The 19,156-nt window shown below is 40.1% G+C and overlaps 2 protein-coding genes across 2 annotated transcripts in view; both read left to right on the top strand.

Annotated features, from left to right (window-relative positions):
* The window catches only part of LOC144667356 (uncharacterized), a 44,537-nt gene extending 32,884 nt beyond the window's left edge, over window positions 1-11,653 (top strand). The window contains 17 exon segments of the mRNA XM_078528741.1: window positions 1,168-1,195; window positions 1,452-1,630; window positions 2,134-2,315; window positions 2,703-2,846; window positions 2,983-3,178; window positions 3,552-3,700; window positions 4,115-4,309; window positions 4,403-4,560; window positions 5,235-5,352; window positions 5,967-6,056; window positions 6,170-6,265; window positions 6,585-6,674; window positions 7,292-7,444; window positions 7,636-7,888; window positions 8,062-8,231; window positions 8,924-9,796; window positions 11,139-11,653. Coding sequence (XP_078384867.1) covers window positions 1,168-1,195; window positions 1,452-1,630; window positions 2,134-2,315; window positions 2,703-2,846; window positions 2,983-3,178; window positions 3,552-3,700; window positions 4,115-4,309; window positions 4,403-4,560; window positions 5,235-5,352; window positions 5,967-6,056; window positions 6,170-6,265; window positions 6,585-6,674; window positions 7,292-7,444; window positions 7,636-7,888; window positions 8,062-8,231; window positions 8,924-9,796; window positions 11,139-11,653 — 3,589 coding nt within the window.
* Window positions 11,654-14,733: 3,080 nt separating this feature from the next.
* LOC144667355 (uncharacterized) overlaps window positions 14,734-19,156 on the top strand; it is a 19,585-nt gene continuing 15,162 nt past the window's right edge. Inside the window, exons 1-4 of the mRNA XM_078528740.1 lie at window positions 14,734-15,165; window positions 15,975-16,128; window positions 17,156-17,631; window positions 18,187-18,436. Coding sequence (XP_078384866.1) covers window positions 14,734-15,165; window positions 15,975-16,128; window positions 17,156-17,631; window positions 18,187-18,436 — 1,312 coding nt within the window. The remainder of the gene's footprint in view (window positions 15,166-15,974; window positions 16,129-17,155; window positions 17,632-18,186; window positions 18,437-19,156) is intronic.

Raw genomic sequence — 19,156 nt, 5'->3', positions numbered from 1 at the left:
AAAGCAAACTTATACCCCCCTCACCACCATCGTACAAGGGGGGGGGGGGGTGGATGTAACACCTCCTTGGAGTTTTCGTTATATTAAAGCGTAGCAAAATTATTTTGCACTAAGAATAAAGCCCTTAGCTTACTCTACAAGATCATATGACGTCACGTGAGTCATTAGAGCCGCCATCTTGAATCCGCCATCTTTGCTAACCGAAGACACTGGATACAAACAAATAATATTGTAGATAGAACAGAAACTCGAAGGATTCAAGAATATCCCTAGTGGGAGTCTGACCAGTTGGTTAAGGGTAAGGCGAAAGATTTAAACCAGGAATCAGATTTCAAATACAAACGCCTAAATAATTTTAATTCTTAAAATAATTCAACGCCAAAAATCCAACAAGCAAAACTATTCAGCCACGTCGCCTCCAAAAACCATTGTTGAACAAAAGTGTGGTAATATTCTTGAGAAAGCACGTTACCATAGCAATGGTATAAGCTATGTTTTGTTTAAAAACAACACAACATGCTACCTCAAAATAATTATTTAAGCAACAAATATTGCTGTAAGTGGATGTTTTCGTGCTGATGACATTTAATTTAAAAAAAGACGGCGTCCAAACAAGCTCGTGGCCTCTGCTGCCTACTACTCCAGCCATCTTGCCTACTACTCAAAAAAGTTTGACTGGGTTGAGGTGTCAATAGTAAAAAAAAAAAATTAGCTATGTGATCTTATTTCTAAATTATTAAACTGCGATAAGCTTTTCATTTATGTTGACAGAATTTACAAGGAAAGAATTTTTGAAAGTGAAAGGAGGCTCAGAACTCGCGAATCGATCGAGTGCGTAAATAGGAACACCTATTTAAAGGGACCTGAAGAAAGTAAAACGTTAACTGGGAAAATGTATTTGGGTCACTGGGATTGGGAATAACAAACAAAAAAACAGTGGAACTGGTACTGGGAATGGGGAAATTGGGGAAAACAATAGTCTGGAAAATGGGATTTATTCTCCCCCATTTTCTGGACCCTCTATTTACTGAGCAGGCGAGACTTAAATCTGAACTTTATCATCTGACAGTTCAGTATCAATTGAAGAGTTGCAGAGTCAAACAGAACGTTAAATTTGGGACTCTGTTATAATATACTCAGCCGAATGTTTTTTTGTTCTGTTTTCAGTACTTGCTTACCTTGTGGAAATTCCAAGGTAAGTCTATTCTGTTTATTCCTTGCACTTGCTAGCATTTGCATCTTCGCATCTTTTTAAGCATTTGGTCTTCTTACTGTCCGCTAATCTTACACTTGAAGTCCGGCAAACAAGTTACACCATATTGATATATTTTAACACAACTCTATTGAGACGAGCACCAAATTCCTTATAATTTAATCTGTGAGTTTGACTCCAATCATGAAAATTTTGACGTATGGCCCGTGCATCAATGTTTTTACTTGTTTCATTTCAGCCTGCCTGTGGATGTCCCACAACACCACCACCGACAACAACCGGAAGTACCCCGTCTGTAACTTCACCTACTCCCACTCCTACGGCTACTCCTACTCCTACACCCACCCCTCCCCCTTGTGAATGCGCTGACGGTAAAAAGGGATTTATTGATGAGACTGGAAACTGTAACTGTCCTCCGTAAGTTTGAAAGTTTTTTAATGTCGTTTTTACGAATTGTTTGCTCAATATGTTCCAGGAAGTGCAGTGGCATTAGTAAGCGCGCTGGACTGTGACCGGGCGATCTAGGTTCGAGTCTCGGCGGGGGTAACTTATGTTACTTATGTCACTGCTGGGTTAAGGTTGGCGATTATTTTTAATAAATAATCCGATAAGCTCTATGCTTCGGAAACTGGAGAAAAGTGCCAGCGGCTTGTTGGACGACCACAAGCCCTGAAGGCAGACTAGAGGACAGGTCAAATTTCTTCCTAATCCGCTTTCTTCGCGTAATTGCAATTTGTGGAGCAAAAGCAACACGAATCGAGCAAAATTTCGCATGATTTAGGATTTTGGGTATTTTAGCTTAACATAAAATATAGACAGAGCTTCAATTTGATGAAATACTCTTTTATAGGAAAGGATGGCATCCTGTAAAGTTAGCAAGAAGATACATTGTGCATTTTTCCCCTTTTTGCTTTTTATAGCTATTTTTTACCAACCGTGTTATCGTACCTTACTTTAAGGGAATGCCCGAATGGAAAGAAACCTGTTATTGTAAACAATCGTTACGAATGTCCAGATCATCCACCGTGTGGTGAACCCCCGAATTGTGTTGTGGGAAGAAAAGGACCCGGATGTTCTCAACCAGACGTACAACCTTGTTCTGGTGAGGTTTGTAACGAAATATATCACAATAAATAAAATAAGCGGCTTAAAAATTATTTTATGATCAAGGGCAACAAGGTTATCATTTTCGTAGTTTTGTTTTATATATGCAGTGATACCTTACTTAACGCTTGTGTTAATTAAGGTATTTGAAATTAACGGGACATAAATTAACGCGAATCGAAGGAAAAATAACTTCCCAATAATGGAAAACAACGCGAAAGAGAGGGTAACATTTCTAAATGAAAAAACACTAACAAAAATTAACGCGACTTTAAAGTCGCGTTAATTTTTGCGTCAAATTAAAATTGACGCGAATTTTTGAAATCCCCGTAAATTTCATAAAACGTTAATTTCCTATAATATAATTTGTGTTATTTTATTTTAGCGGACTGTTCTGGTAATGGCGTGCCCGTTGCTACTAGCGAATGCGGATCTCGCTGTGCTTGCTCGGGCAGGTGGACTGGAACTTGCTGTGATAGAAGGCTACCCCAGAGGAACTGGGGCGATCCTCATCTAGAGACACTAGACGGTAAGCTGTCTGCTTCCTTACTAAAATGAAATTCAGTCTTCACTGTGAATGTAGCTTTAAGAAAATGATTTCAGCCTTTGGGGAACAAAGTGGGATTTGTGTTCCGGAGGTATAAACATCTGTGTTTCCTCTACAGGAATCGAATACGATTACTTCGGCATTGGAGAATTTTGGGGCTGTAAATCTCTCTTCAATGACTTTGGAATGCAGTTCCGTTTCTTTGCCTACCAGCGAGCGTCATTGACGGGAGGCGTGGCTGTAAAGGTGGGGCAGAGTGTGCTGTCAATCATGACTGTCAACACGAGTGACAATCAAGAATTTCCAAAACTAAGGTAATTATTATTCTTATTATAATGCTAAGTAATTTAAAAAGTTGACAAACTTCACTTCATAAATGTCGAATGAACCACTTATCCGATCGCTCAGTACAACAGAAAGTTGGAATAATCACCCAAAAATCTCCGGATTTAGATAAATATGTTTAGTTAGCTGAGTTTAGGATTTCCATTTTCTTACTCATAAAAGTTGAAATATACAACACTCGTGTGGTTGGTCTGATTTAACTACTTCTACACAACACTGTTTAACTTTGCACTGTTCTAAAACAAACTGAATCAACTACATTGTAGCAATTATTATATAAACATGTGATGCGCTGTTTGTTTTTTATCGTATTTTTCCGTTTGTGTTTGTTTGTTTTTACAGAATTAATGGAAAGTTGATGAACTTAACAGCTTCTGTCGGGCAGAAGATGAAGCTTAATAATGGAACTGTTGTTATGGATATCCAGAAGACTTTCAGTTCACAATCGGGCGAGACAGGAATTGTGCTAATATCATTACAATACGAGTCAGGTTGGTGAGAATTCTTAATGATATTCGATGGGACAGTTTTGTCATGTCGTTTGAAATCACTTACTGAAACTTTTTTGTTGCATCTTTTTTTATTATTTCAATCACTTTCAGGTAAAATGTTGCAACGATGAAACAAGCTCCGTAATTTTCTATGCACGCAGTTGAGACATCCTTGGCGCATTTAACCCTTTTTGAAAACTTTCATCGCTTCTATTTTTGCCGGGTTTACTTCATTTCGTTCTTACTAGCTGCCCCCCAGAACGTTAGCGCCTTGTCTATTCTTTCCCAACATTCGACGTTGTTAGGGAACACACCTTAATTCAGGACATTCCTAAGACTATGGCCATCAAAGGACACATAATCCAATGCTAACGATACCGGTCGTTCTAAAGTTAACTTTTCATTTCTCTCCAGGCCTAACAATCACAACCGACGTACGTCACAGTCACGTGATGGTTCGCCAGTACCTGAATGTGCTGTTCACACCAACAGTAGCGTTTAAAGGCCACACAGAGGGGCTGTGTGGAGTGATGGATAATGACCCGTCCAATGACTTGAAGGGCCCTAATGGGCAGCAATATAACGATCCTATTCCGTTTGCTGATTCTTGTAAGTGGAGCTTTAATATTACTAATTAAAGTTTTAAATGTAACCGTTTCCAAGATTGCTTTTACATTAAGAACTTTGTTCTTTCTTCTTTAGGGCGTATAACTGCTGTTCACAATAACTCGGGCCTGCGAGGAACATGGTCGTGGAATTCATCCAACTTTCACAGTGATGACGTCATGGACTCGTCATACAATGATCCTAACTTTGTTCCTGTGTACTCTTTAGAGGGTATCAGTGACGTCATCATCGCGGTAAGTTACTTGTTGTATCTCCTTTAATATACTGCTAGTTTTAGTTTGTATTTTAAAAAATGTTTTACTGTATTGCACAAGTAGGGAAATTTACCTTTTAGCTCAGCTTTTAAATTTAATTTTACATTGCGATTTTAATTCGGTTTTGAGTAGATTTTTACTTAAATCTCACTTATTCACTACAATTTTTTGGTTTTTAACTATTACGTGTTACTCTCGTTAAATAAAGTATGATTGATTGATTAATTGATTGATTGATTCGCGATGGTATAGCCAGCGTGGCATGCTGCGAGGGAGGGGGGGGGGGGGGGGGTAAGGCGATAACCTCCAATTGTTACGCAGTCTAGGGATAGCACCGTGTCAGTAAGGCCATGTTATGTGAGACAATTTACCTTGCTCTTTACAACGCAACACTGGCAACATAAACACTCACTGTAAGTCGCAGTGGGGGTGCAACACGTTCCGTTCGCATTTATTTATTTATTTTATATACTCGGAAAGCACTCGCTGGAAATTACTATCTGTAAAAATCTCCCGAGTTGCGATTGAGAACAAAGAAAACTACATGTAAACTTTTCGTTCTTTTACATCTTTTATGCAACTCATCAGAGCAAAGCAGAGGCAGTTTTGTAGTCGAGTTACTAATTTAATATCTGGTGCATATTATATCGCAGAAAGCCACTGCAGCATGTTCGTCACTTGGACTCACAGATGCTATGTTGAATAGCTGTATCTATGATGTTGCCGTCACAAATGATACGTCATTGAGTGATCAAGAAACTTTGAAGCAAGGTGAGTACAAATAGCAAAGCCACTACCAACATAACAACAAACAACTTGTTTCAATTTGATTTTTAAATATCACAACAGGTAATTAGCACTCAACGTGGCTCGCTGATAGAGTTGGAGGCGGCCCGAGGAAGAGTGGCCAGGGCTATAAAATGCCGTTTCCAGATTTGAAATCGATCACAGTTTCTCTAAGTTATGGCTCTTCGAAATTTTGGGCCCTGGTGCCACGCCTATTTTCGCCGAAATTTCAAAATGCCCCGAATAAGTCCAAACTTGACCCGAGGATAGAGTTGGACCAGGGTTATAACATGCCGTTTACAGATTTGAAATTGAGATTGAGAGTGGGAATTGTAAATAAAATTTGTATTGTATTGTTGCAACAACAACAACAACAAAATTTAAGAGAAAAAGAAAAACAGCAGCTAAAAACATTCTGGCTCGTATGTGGTGCATTGCCAATGACGGGAACAAAATTACACAAGTTTAAAGTCAATCACTGCCGAAGGCAGAGACGCAATTAAGATGCCTTAGTGTTTATACTAAAGTACGGCTAATTCGATGTAGTCACTTTTTTTTTCTGATGCGAATATATTTTGCTTTCGGTTGCTGACTTTTAGACTGTCCGGATGAGTGTTCCGGGAAGGGAAGATGTGTCAACTCCACGTGTCAATGCATGATTGGTTGGTCTGGTGACAGCTGTGAATTTGGTAGGTAGTATTGAATGTAAAATGTATACATGAACCACAACAAACCGAAAGGATAAGTACCCCTTTTTTTAACAAGCATTATAACCTTGCTCTTCGTTATTTCTTTTACCCAGGTAACTGCACAGACTGCTCAGCAGAGCACGGAAAATGTGTGAAAGGATTTTGTGAATGCGAGGACGGCTGGGAAGGCGTTACTTGTGAACAGAAAGGTGAGTTCAAAGAATAAACACTGACCGCGTATCCTTCATAGTTTTCACCTTGTACACAGTTGTTCAAAAATGGTAGAATTGTAACAGCGTCAGAGAAAAGACCGAAAACAAAAGCATTAAGACGAGGCTCTGATCCCTAGCCGCGTTATTGTGTTGTCGTTCCCAGCCCTTTCTGTGCTGACGCCACATACTCCTTGCACACACTTCTCATTTTACATATAACACCTCACATACCCGCATTCTAGCTACAATAAGTCGAAAATCCATTTACAAACAATGATTTGTCGAATCTTTAATCAAGTTGAACATTTGATTGTAGCCACATGCTTCAATATCAACAACTGCACAAGTCCTACCAACGGAATATGTCAGAGGACAGATCAGTGTCGCTGTCATGACGGATACATTGGTATGTTATTACAATCAGTTGCTGTAATAATTATTTGAAATTGACATTGAAAAGGAACTTATCAAAGCACTGCTCACTTGGTGTATTTCTTTTATTAAACACTAAGCCGCCTAAACAGAAAGGTTAGTTTAAATTTCTAAATTAAACACTAAGCCGTCGTAACCGCCGCCTGGTTAGCTCAGTTGGTAGAGCGCCGGACTGCTGTGCGAGAGGTCGTGGGTTCGAACCCCAGACCGGACCAACACTCAGGGTCTTAAAATAACTGAGGAGAATGTGCTGACTTTGTAATTACATCTGCAAATGGTAGACATTCTAGTCTTCTCGGAAAAGGACGATAAACCGTAGGTCCCGTCTCCTGTATCTTCAGTCTTATAACAGGGGACGTTAAAGAACCCACACACTATTCGCAAAGAGTAGGGCATGAAGTTCCCGGTGTTGTGGTCTGGCCTTTGTGTAGTAAATTACAGTATGTGTACAGCGCATTTGAACATTACATATAAAAAATGCGCTATATAAATTGATTATCATCATTATCATTAAGAAGCTAAAGAGCAGTGGGACAATTGTTCTATACATCATTTAATTTATTTATCTTGCTTTTTATTCTCTATTATCAGGCCGTGATTGTAGCATTATTCCAACTTGCTCCAATGTCTCTGACTGCTCTGGACGAGGCATCTGTGTTGACTATGACGTATGTAAATGTCAGAAGGAGTGGACTGGTGAAGACTGTACCCAGTTCTCCTGCGGCTCTCTCGACCACTGCTCTGGTAGGAGTCCTTTCTTGACAAATTTCTTCTGAACAGGTTTCGATAATTTTGATCACATTTATAGTAACAAAAATGTATTGCTGTTCTGATATATAAGGAAACAATATGCCATATAGTCCATAATCCCCGAGATATTCTTTAAAAATTCAGGAAGAACAACTGATTATTTTTGAACTGAACACTTTTTCTAGGTCATGGACGCTGTGTAGCTCTCTACAAGTGCGACTGCGAGCTGGGCTGGACTGGAGTCAGCTGCGCTCTCCCTGACTGCGCAGGCGTCAACCAATGTTCAGGTCAGGGCGAGTGCGTATCAAGTGACACTTGCCAGTGTTACCCAGGATTCCAAGGTGTCAACTGTAGTGACGTAGTAGATTGCGGGAGTCTTGGAAACTGTAGTGGAAATGGAGTTTGTATGCAAGAAAAAGGCGGGAATCTTACTTGCAGGTAAACATTACCACCTCACGATGCCTCGTGTTGTCTTCGCTGACCTCCCCTTACCTTCTCTCGCTTCGACACGATTCCTTTCGCCTCTTCTCGTCTGTGATCTCGTAAAAATGGACCTTTCAGTTGAAGCTAAAGGTTTATCTCTCAAATTTTTCGTTACTGTTGAATTTCAGATGTTATGCCGGCTTCAGTGGTGCCAATTGCAGCGTTGCCTCATGCTTTTTTGTGAACAATTGTTCTGGACATGGTCAGTGCTTAGAAGCAGACTTCTGTAAATGTGATGTGGGGTATACTGGGCTCGACTGCTCAAACGCGTCTTGTGAAGGCGTTAACTATTGTTCAGGTAAAGACACTGTAGCAATTGTAAACAATACTCCTTGTTGTTTTATTCCCAGAAACTCGAGGTTTTCACTGGCCTCGTGGGCCATTTGGCTCGAACATTGACTAACACTAAATCCTCTGAAAGCAATGGTCACACTACATATCTCCATGGTCTGTCTGTTTATTTTGATATTTTTATGTCGTCACACATGCATCCCTATTATTTTAGTGGATCCATATCTCCTTACGCATTGCCAAGATATGTCGTGTGACCATTGCATTCAGATGGTTTATTTGGACTTCACCTTTACCTAACATCGGCCAACCGGTCATAAGATGGGCGTTTAGTTCTTTCTCCACTAGAAGACGCGTCTGACATTCGACCTTAAAATCCACTTTGTTGAAGAAGCTCGTAAGAGATCCGTTTGTGTGTCTGATTGTTTGTTCTACGCGCGTAAAAACGAGTAACACGAGGATTTATACAAAAAACTTCATAAGAATGAATTTCTTGGTAATTACGTCTTCTTCTGCCGGAGATAAATTCAGTGCGTGGCAGACTTATAAAGACATATATTAATTTTGACATATATGTGCAGTGCTCTAGCTAGTTTTGGTCCAATCTGTTGTTTTATTATGCAGCAAACAAAGGTGAATTAATAAATAATTGTTGCTGCATATCAAGGATGTATTCACACAAAATGCATTTTTTTGTAGGTCATGGTGTTTGTACTGGTTATGACACATGCACCTGCGATCCTCTGTGGCATGGGCCAGCATGCAGTGAGGCGGACTGTTCCGATCTCAATCACTGTTCTAACAAAGGAGATTGTATTTTACCGAATACTTGTGAGTGTTATCCGGGATATGACGGCGCGGCGTGTAACACGACAGCTAAACCAAATCTACACGCTCCGAGTTTTGCTGCTCCGTTTTACAATGCGTCCGTGTTGGAAAACAGTCCAATCGGAACGAAAATTCTCCGAGTTCAAGCGAGCGATGCCGACTCAGGTCGAAATGCACAGCTTTTGTTTTTGTTGGGTAACGGCAATGACGCCAGCCCAGCTTTTACAATCGATAGCGTTTCGGGCGAAATCTTTACGTCGTCGGCTTTGAATTACGAGAGTTCATCTCCACGTCTGTTTAAGCTGAAGATCGTGGCCTCAGACAATGGAACTCCGCGCAAGTCAAGCTTCGTGTTCATGTATATCAACATTGTTGACGTGAATGACAACTGCCCTGTTTTCAACTCTCTTCACACAAACTGGTTTAACATCTCACAGAATACTCATCCGGGAACTCTACTGACGGTGGTATCCGCTACTGATCAGGACAGCGGGCTCAACGGAGAAGTGAGGTATAGCTTGTCATACGCAAGCAACCTTGACGGAGCGTTCAGAGTGGGGGAAGAAAGTGGTGAACTGATGGTTGTCGGCAAACTTATGGCGAAAGAGTATAGGCTGGTGATTATTGCACGTGATCTCGGCACGCCATCGTGTTCCCGCCAAATTGACGTTACGGTGAATGTTTTTGCTGAGTCAGCAGTTACTAAAACTCCGAGTGAGATTACTACAGTAGTGAAGACGGAAGGTATTGTTATTTCTTTACCCTTACACATCTGTAATATCATCTGCTTCTGGGAGAATAATAATAATAATTATTACCTCTAGGAGAATAATAATAATTATTATTAATTTATTATATGGCTACCATAGTACGCGCGCTCTGATTGGCTGCTGAGCGGGCATTATTTTCTTGTAATGACCGGGCATTATGAAAATTTTTCTCGGCTTGACGGTTTTTTGAGTTGTGAGTAAAAGCTACTAGCAAGGGGGCAAAAACAACAAAAAATGCCGACAAAATATAACTATCTTTTCAATAACTGAAAGAAAAATATAAGCATACCGATACTTCTTTAGTATGAGCGACGAAGAGAGCCACAAGAGAGCGAGTTTTACCTCCAGTGTTTTTTCCCTTAATTATTATCTTTTTTTGAATAGTGCTTAAACGCCATATAATAAATAACTTATTAACCTCGTCCGTTCGGTCATTACAGGGGAATCTCAGACCTCGGCCTTGATGTATTGACCGAGCGACAGCGAGGTCAATACATCAAGGCCTCGGTCTGAGATTCCCCTGTAATGACCTCACTCTCGCTTAATAAGTAGTATATACTGTAATATACATTACTTTTAACCTTGCAACATGAATTATAATGCTAAAGTTCTTGTTTTCTCTTAGTCACACATTACAATCTTCTCAGTGAAGATTGTTTAACAATTGGACAGCGAGCCTTAGTTGCCCATATCACTTATACAAAACAAAGGCGATTGCCAGAAAGAGGTCTAAATTTATGGTCAAACCTTGAAGTCAGACCCAAAACATCCTTCTTTAGGAAAACATCTAGTAACTCATCAAGGGAATATCTCTTGAACTCATAAAAAATAATTTTTATTGCGTCCAATACGTTTCCAATTGGTGATAGTAGATCATAGTGTCACGTAGAACCTTAGTCAGTCGCCAACATCAGATATAAGAAAATGTTCTAATGCCTGATAGAGCAGTGTTCAATTGAGTGTCGTAAAACCAAAACCAAAGTAATTACTCTGGCCAATCACAAACGACACAGACAATCCAGTGAACCAATCAAAACTCGAAGCAAATACATGTAGCTGGCACGAAGCGCGGGAAAACGTGCGCGAGCGAGTTACGATTATTGGTTTTGCTTTTAGTTCTGATTGGCTGAGAAAGTGGCGCGAGATTTTTAAGCCAATCACTAAGCGTAGTAATGTAAAATCAAAGCAAACGCAATTTACTTTCGACACTCAAGTGAAAACCGCTCTAAAAAATTGGGATATAGCATAACTCGTTTCCCAACAAGCGCTTGCAGCGAGGTCGGATTATGCGAATTGGTAGCAATCGCAATCGACAGTTAGTCGCTTACGAAACTGTGCTACAGTAGGTTCCGATAGAAATGATTCGACAAGAGGAATAAATTGGCATTTTGAAAAGGTGGTCGCTAACAGGGGGTGGTCGAAGGAGAAAAAGTCGCACATGGAGGTTCGACTGCACATCAGAAATGTCCTAGTCAGTACATATAACATTGCCTTTTATTTTCCTATAGCTTACAAGAGCACCACAACTGTATCCACTAAAGCGGATACCACAGAGATTCCAGCTTCTGCACCGACCAAGAACTGGTACAAGAAACCTATGATTATCATGGGATTTTCCATTGGCGGGTTTTTTGTTTTTGTCTTTGTTCTCCTTATACTTGCCATTCTGTCCCGGAAGTGGAAACGCAAAGTAAATGTGGCTATCGACTATCAGGCTCCGTCTCAACTCGCAGCAATGCCCGGAAGTTTCGTGAACTCCCTTCCCTCTACTTCAGAGGGTGGCGTCGTTGAAGTCTTGGAAATGGAAGATTTGAAAAACGTCTTGCGTTAAAACAACACCAGGAAGGCATTTAAAAGGAAAGCCTCGTATTAACTCTTAATATGGCAGCATTGCATAGCTTTATAGATGAATTTAGATAAAAGTTAAAAAAAGAGATGAGCTACATAACATGACTATTAGACATAGAGTTTGACCACGCTTTAACTGGAAGCAGAAACGACTACACTCAGGTTGACAAATTAACGTCAGTTTTTTTATGCGTGCGACCTTTTTTTGATTTGTACATCCCACACAGCGGTTAAACGTCGAAAGAAGACTTTCAGGAAGTCTAAATTTGATTTATTTGCAAGCAATTACAATAAAACTCTGGTAAAATAAAGTCAAGCGTATTTGCAAATGCAGGTTCAAAAAATACTACAGTATGTATAACATACGCGAGCCCTGATTGGTTCTACAGTTTATATTACATGAAGTTATAATAAACACGGTTATGTCCAGTGACATTCGGTAATCCTAAAATTTATCCTTGAGTAAGATACTCACAATTTCGCGATGAACGTACTAGGCCGTAGCAAGAGAGGATAAAGGGTGAAAGAGTGAATCCCCCATACAGGCCTTATTTCAAAAAGTAATCCCACTAAAGTTATTTTAGACATGGTACCCAGTACTTCCACGGATGTTAACGCACGTTGCGTGGATGTTCTCGCGCGTTTTCAGGGGGGTCGACCAGAATTATCCCACTCAACCGACCACCATGTTTTGGCCTTTACATTCTCCACGGCACGGAAACGTGCGAGATCATCTACTCAACGCGCCTTTATATCCGCGGAAGTACTGGATACCATGTCAAAAAATATCTTTAGTGGGATTACCTTTAGAATATGGCCAATGAGGAGATTCACTTCTGTACCCTTTATCCTCTCTTGGCCGAAGTTAACAACGGCTAAGCTTTATACAGCTAGTAATGTATTAGTAATAAATTATCTAAATTAAACTGCAATTCATCAACTCTGTAATCGAAGTATAATTCATGATAAATTATTTAATTGAATTCAAACTCGGATAGCACTCTATAAAAATAAAGGTATTATTCCAAATTTCGTCTACTGGCTTTATATAACCACGAAAGAGCATCTTTTTGGTAACGTAACGTTTTATTTTCACCGTTTTTTGTTTTCTTGCACCGTTTTATTGATTTCAAGTACTTTTCAGTAATTTTGGGCGGTTTTCTGACGTTTTGGAAAAAAATTGAAATCCGCAATGGCGACTCAATGATGGCGGCTGTTTTGACATCGGGACAAACTATCATGCACGTAGTTGATGTAGTGAGACAATGGCGAGACACCTCACGTAACACTCAGTTCATGTAGAATACTACTAACTAAACAGTACTGCGGTTAGCCTAACTAGCACTGCGGTTAGCCTGACTAGCACTCCGGTTAGCCTACTTTAGCTTGCGTTGCTTGTGGTTAGCTTTTACAATAGGGTTAGGATTTCTATCTAAAAAATCCTTCGGTAACCTGGTAACTCTGGATTGCCGAGCTTCAAAAGACCTCAAAAGTTGCTCAGCACTTTCCTAAACAAGACGTTAAAAAGTCACATGCCACTTGTCTTTGATGCGATTTATGCTGTGATCATGTTTAATTGCATTGTAAACAGAAAATAAACAAAAAAACAAAATTCATACCGTCGACTTTGAGCTGCAATCATGTCTGATACTTGACCAGATCAGTCAAAGCATCGTGTTCATAAGTGCCGAAAAAGATGAATGTTTTAGTTTTTAAATTTGCATTACATGGAAAAAGTTAACCAATATCCCGCCTACATGAAGTCTCGATTGACATGTTTTCTTTCATGTTTTTGCCAATATTGAAGCGGCAAGTTTCGGAAACTTGAAACGTTTACAAGAGGTTGTGGTATATATATACCCAAACCACTCTCGATGAAATGTGCAAAGACTTGATGAAAGGAAGTGAACAAATTTTAATTTTCACATTAGAAGCGTGCAAACATGCAGCCAAAACGAATTTCAATTAACTCAATATCAACCAAGGCCCGTGCATTTTTGCTTTGATGACATCACGTAACAACTTCTATATAAATAGCGTTGCAATTTAGCGACAGCTTAGTTGTTGATTGACCTCAATAGCAGCATGGAGAGTCGTCGTTGGTAAGCGTCGTGCTCGGTGAGTATTTATAGGGAACTTTGGCGTGTGCAAATGTTCTGTGTTAGTACAGCCCTGGCCAAACAGTAACGCAAGTGGACGCAAGTAGTCGCAAGTTGAACTTGCGTACAGACTTGCGTTGGCGGACCAAACGGTCTCGCAAGTTTGCTCGCAAGTGCACCCAAGTTGTCAAAACACCATTTCAAAGCTACTGCGCGCGCTACATTTCTGTACCATAAGGAAACAACAAGAATTGCAGTAACTCGCGTTGGGTGGCCAAACCGTAAAAAACTCGCGCTGACTTGCATGCGTGTAAATCGAACCTCAACCAAAGTCAAAGCAAGTCTCAACAAGTCATCGCAAGTCAACGCAAGTGCACACAAGTCCTGGCTAAACAAAAACGCAAGTGGACGCAAGTTAAAAAAACTTGCGTCTCCGTTCATCCAGGCCTTAACAGTTACCGTGACGTTTCATATTACGCCCTTTTACAAGAATTAAACTGGCTGCCAGTTAGATAAGGAATTCATTTAAAATTTTACATTTAACTTTTAAGGCTCTTAATAGCATGGCGCCAGCTTTTATTAATGATTTAATTAATGTAAGAAACCATGCACGCTTTTCACTGCGCTCTATAAATTCAGGCACGTTTCTTTTATTCTTTTGGTGACAGGTCATTCAGTCCAATATGTGCGCCTACACTTTGGAATGCGCTCCCAGCTAGCTTGAAAAAAATAAGCTCCATTATTATTTTTAAATCTCGTCTTAAAACATTTCTTTTTAATTTATCTCTAGCCTTTAGATCTTGTAAAATAGAGGGCCACAGGTTCATCAGAATTTTTCTGTTACATGTGGGCATCGTTTTCTCAAATCAGGACAGATTTATTAAATAATTTAATGAAAAAGAAACTTATTTCCCTTTTGAATGTTCCAGTGATGAAAACTTATTCACCTGTGTTACGAAGAATAATGTATCTGCTACTGCCGTTGGTACTTGTCATACAACTCGTCGAAAGCGCAAGTCTCGGAGGAGATATCACAGTCAATACGACTCTAACAGTGAACGGATCAGCTTATGTCGTATCTCAAGACCTCGTTGTAGCTGAAAACGCCACTCTAACTATACAGCCAGGAGTCCAATTGCACTTTGATGTTGGGGTTGCCTTAAAAGTTAAAGGTTCCCTGCAAGCGAAAGGAAACTCACGCCAAAGAATCGTCTTCAGCAAGATACCAACGAACATATCTGTGGATGTGGATGATTTGAAAGTCACGGCGCCTTATTACAATGATGGAATTCGTCTTAGCGGCGGGAAAAATTACCGTGTTGGTCGGCTGGAGATTTTTGTAAGAGGTCAATGGGGAACTGTGTGCCTTGATTCGTTTGACATAAAAGACGCTCAGGTGAGTTATGATCGGTGTCTAATTTCTCCTTACAATCTTAATACAATGTCAAATATGCCGATTATGAGAAAAAGAGAATAGATCAATGAGGTATATACAGCCATGATTGACTTTTTAATTAAAGTCATTTAGGAACTCCGTAGAAAAATTAAACCAGGGCACATATAAAAAATACTGGGAGCTGCGGTACTGATACAAACAAATATTCTCAATTGGCCCAAAACAAATAAAGTACAGGGACTAGTAAGACAAATCTGTATGTTGACATCCGCGCATACGTGATATTAATTTAGCAAGTTGCATAAATGTGGTGACCTAATAATCTAACGTCCCCCCCCCCCTAAAATCATAAAATGTGGAAAGAGGAAGGATATGATTGGGTGGGTAGGGGCTCGTTCATGTTCCCGCTTGTAAAGTAAGGTGAACTTGACGTCTGCGTTCGAGCCTAGTGGCCCATCAAGGCCAGAGCTTATTGCCTGGCTTTAGTAGCATGAAACGACTAAAAGTATTTATATTACCTCCTAGATGCTCTACTAGTCTATTGCAGGGTAATCCTCAGCATTAAATGCACCGGAGCCCATTTACACACCTGAGTGGAGAGAAGCACTATGAGTGTAAAGTGCCCTGCCCAAGAACATAACACAATGACCCCAGCTAGAGCTCGAACACAGTCCGCTCGGTCTGGAGACCAGTCCACTAACCATTAGGCCATCGTTCCCCTTCCTTTTTAAAACGAAAGCGTCATTAGACTAGTGAGATATGAACTTGTTGTTTGACTGCTATGCTTGTTTTGTTTTCAATGAAAACAGGTTGCTTGCAGACAGCTGGGCTTTCTGGGGGCCAAAAGGTTCTACACACACGGCGGGGGAACTGGGCCTACTTGGTTGGACGAGGTGGACTGCAAGGGGACTGAGGAGAGTTTACTTATGTGCAGACATCCAGGAATCGGAGTTGAGAATTGCGGTAAGTCAAACAGGAAAGGACTGGACTAATAATAAGTAAGAGCAGAGGACTATTGGCAAGATAAAACTTAGTTATTCTAGTTACTATTAATTCGTAATCGGCGTCACTGATATAGAAAAGCAACCCAGATAATAGTACGTCTATCGTTAACGGCAAAACTTTACTGTACTTGTTGAAAACCGAAAAATTCAGTTAAATTTCCAATTGCATAAACCATACAAATTTTGGTAGTATGTAGAAGAAAGTATTTTTCAACAGTTATCGTTATGGCTAACGGGACGTCACAAGGTAAATCCTATTTTGCCAAACCAGTACTTTGCCATTTGCTTTAACACGTACTTGCGTAACACTTGAGGTCTTATTAGTGTCCTTCATTTGTCTGCTCGACAATGTGCAGATGATGTTGAATACAAATTCAATGGCTATCAGTAATTGAAAAACGAAGGTTTTATTTCCCGAAACCCTTTGGATAGCCTGCGTGCAGACTGTAGTGTTTAGCTACTATCGCTGTTGAGACATTTCATGATAGCATACATGATGTAATAGAGGTTCGAAGAGGATCTCGGGTTGTGAAAAGCATGGCGTGTTGTGCAGTTGTTGTGCAGCGAATTAAAAGAGTTTTCAGAGTTTAATCCGTGTTCAATCAGTGTGTTTATCGGCCATCACCACACAGACATCTCCCTTTCCTGCGCCGGAGAGGCGCAGGAAAGGGGGAGCTAGCAGCGAAATGCAATTTGGAGAGCTAGCAGCGAAATTTAAACTTTAGTGTTAGTTTTTCGACCTTCTCCTTTTTCTATTGATTTGATGTTTCTATTTTTTTATGTTGATTTCATTGAAAGAACTATGAAACGTAGCTAAGCAGTTTCAAAAAAGAACAGATTGGTAGAGCGTTCAATCGGGAAAGCTTAAATGTCCACTGAGTTTTCAATGCTGGTTAGAATACTGGTCTACTAACCTAAAACAGCCTGAATTTTTAAAGTAGGATTGAAAAGCTATGCTGTGCTAATAAATCTCTCTTCTCACTCAGATCACTGGAGGGATATTGGAATAGAATGTCACAGTCTGGCAAAGTTGCTGTCAACAAAAGTTTACTGGAAGGGAATCGACTTTTCCGAATCCAAAAAGACTTCATCTCTTCAATACGTGGAGGTGTTCCAGGCCTACGAAGCAATAAAAGGCAGCGAAGTCATTCCTGACCTTGGCCACGTGACAGTAAAAAGCTCTGTATATGGAGTGAAGTCCGACAACATAACTTCTCCGCTGACCATTAGCAACAGCAGTGTCAGAGACAACCTGGTGGCGGGCATCCAGATAAAAGGCAAATCAAAGGCGATTAATATTAAGAACACGGCAGTGGATAACACAACATATGGAGACGGGTTTTCATATAGCGAAGCAGTGCCTGATCCAGTAGATTTTTGTTCTTCGGATGTGAATGTTACCAGATTTCCAGTCTTTTTTGAAGCGTTGGGTAAGACAAGAACGAATGTCGACTGCGCCAAGGTAAGATGTTGAGCTGTTTTAAAAAGTATCAGGTACTGGTATTTTTCCTAACCTGAACAAGAGGTATTGCTACTCCATCGCTGCCAGTTACCCCTTCAAAACATTTGAATTTAACCTTTAAAAAGACTACTCTTAGCATGGCTCATTTTTTTCACCCATTAAGTGTACCATTTCAAACAGATACACAGATGAGAGCTTAAGTCGAAGAAGAGGCGGAGACGCTGTGGCCTTATGAACGGTCTGGGTTTGTGCCCTGACCGCGGTTGCTGTGTTACAAGGTCTACATAATATGTACTTAAACTTTATTTGTCATCGAATGTGTTCTTGGGCAAGACTTTTAAGTTCCCAGTGCTTCTCTCCATCCAGGAGTATAAATGAGTACCAACAAATGTTGGGGCAACCATCCAGGAGGAGTAGCAATACTCCGAGCCACTTTATGCTACAGACGAAGAGCATTTCCGACTCTCTCACCTGGGGATGTTCTCTCGGAGTCCACTGCATAATATCTATGTTAATATTGTCTTATTGTTTGCTTCTAAACGTTTTTTTTAACAGATTATAAGAACTCAGCCAGGAAGCTGTTTAACCGTGTATTATCAATCCGTGACTGGTGAGAAGTTTTTCCTGGAGGTATTTGACGGTAACACAAGAAATGCGACCATGCTCACGTCATTGACCGAACAGACAGGCGTCAATCAGGCTGTCACGCCATCCTCAAGCTCTGGTCACGAACTCTACATAAGATTTCGATACAATGCGGGCAGAAAAGATGCCAGAGTGAAATTCCTAATCACGGACGATCAAGGTAGGAAAAAATAGTATGACAGCTAGATTTTACACAGTCACAGTGTTGTTACACTTTAAATATGCAACGTCCAGTGCAATGAAATATGCACAGTTCTATCAGTTATCCTGATGTACGGTTATCTACCTTATTATTACTTATTTTCGCGGGACTTAAAAATCGAGATTTCGCGATCTTTTGAAAATCGCGAAATTAAAGACCCGCGAAGAAAGGTTCTCGCGAAAAATAACCACGCAAACTTTAATACCCTTCTAAATAATTCGTCATAATTAATATAATCAACGCTACGGTCAGTTTACTGCATAATTATCTTAATACAGTCGTCAAACTAGCTCTACTTTGCTACAAAGGAACATCGGCATGTCAAACTGTTTTAAGTTTCGTTTTTTTAATATATAATTTTATTCAGTGTCATTGGAAACTATTGTTGTGGAAAATCAAAATAGGTTTTGTCAATTTTGAGACTTACTGTTTGTTAATGCCAACCAGGGTTATAACAACTTTCGCAGAATTTAGTTCCTTAAAATGTATTTTTTTGGCCAAATCGCGAAATTTAAGTCCCGCGAAATATGCCTGTTCCATTTTCGCGAAATTAAGTTCCCGCGAAGGCAGCTGCAAGTAATTCTGTGAATTCTAAGCTCTAACACTATCTAAATTTATGTAAAGTCTAACATTAAAAAAAATTATCGCATCTTTGGGTGGACGAAAGCAGACGTTTCG

This window comes from Oculina patagonica, chromosome 10 (assembly GCF_052425735.1).
Source record: "Oculina patagonica isolate OP01 chromosome 10, crgOcupat, whole genome shotgun sequence".
NCBI classification, from domain to species: Eukaryota; Metazoa; Cnidaria; class Anthozoa; order Scleractinia; family Oculinidae; genus Oculina; species Oculina patagonica.
Note: the sequence above shows the minus strand (reverse complement) of the source record. Positions and strands in the feature narration are given on the sequence as shown.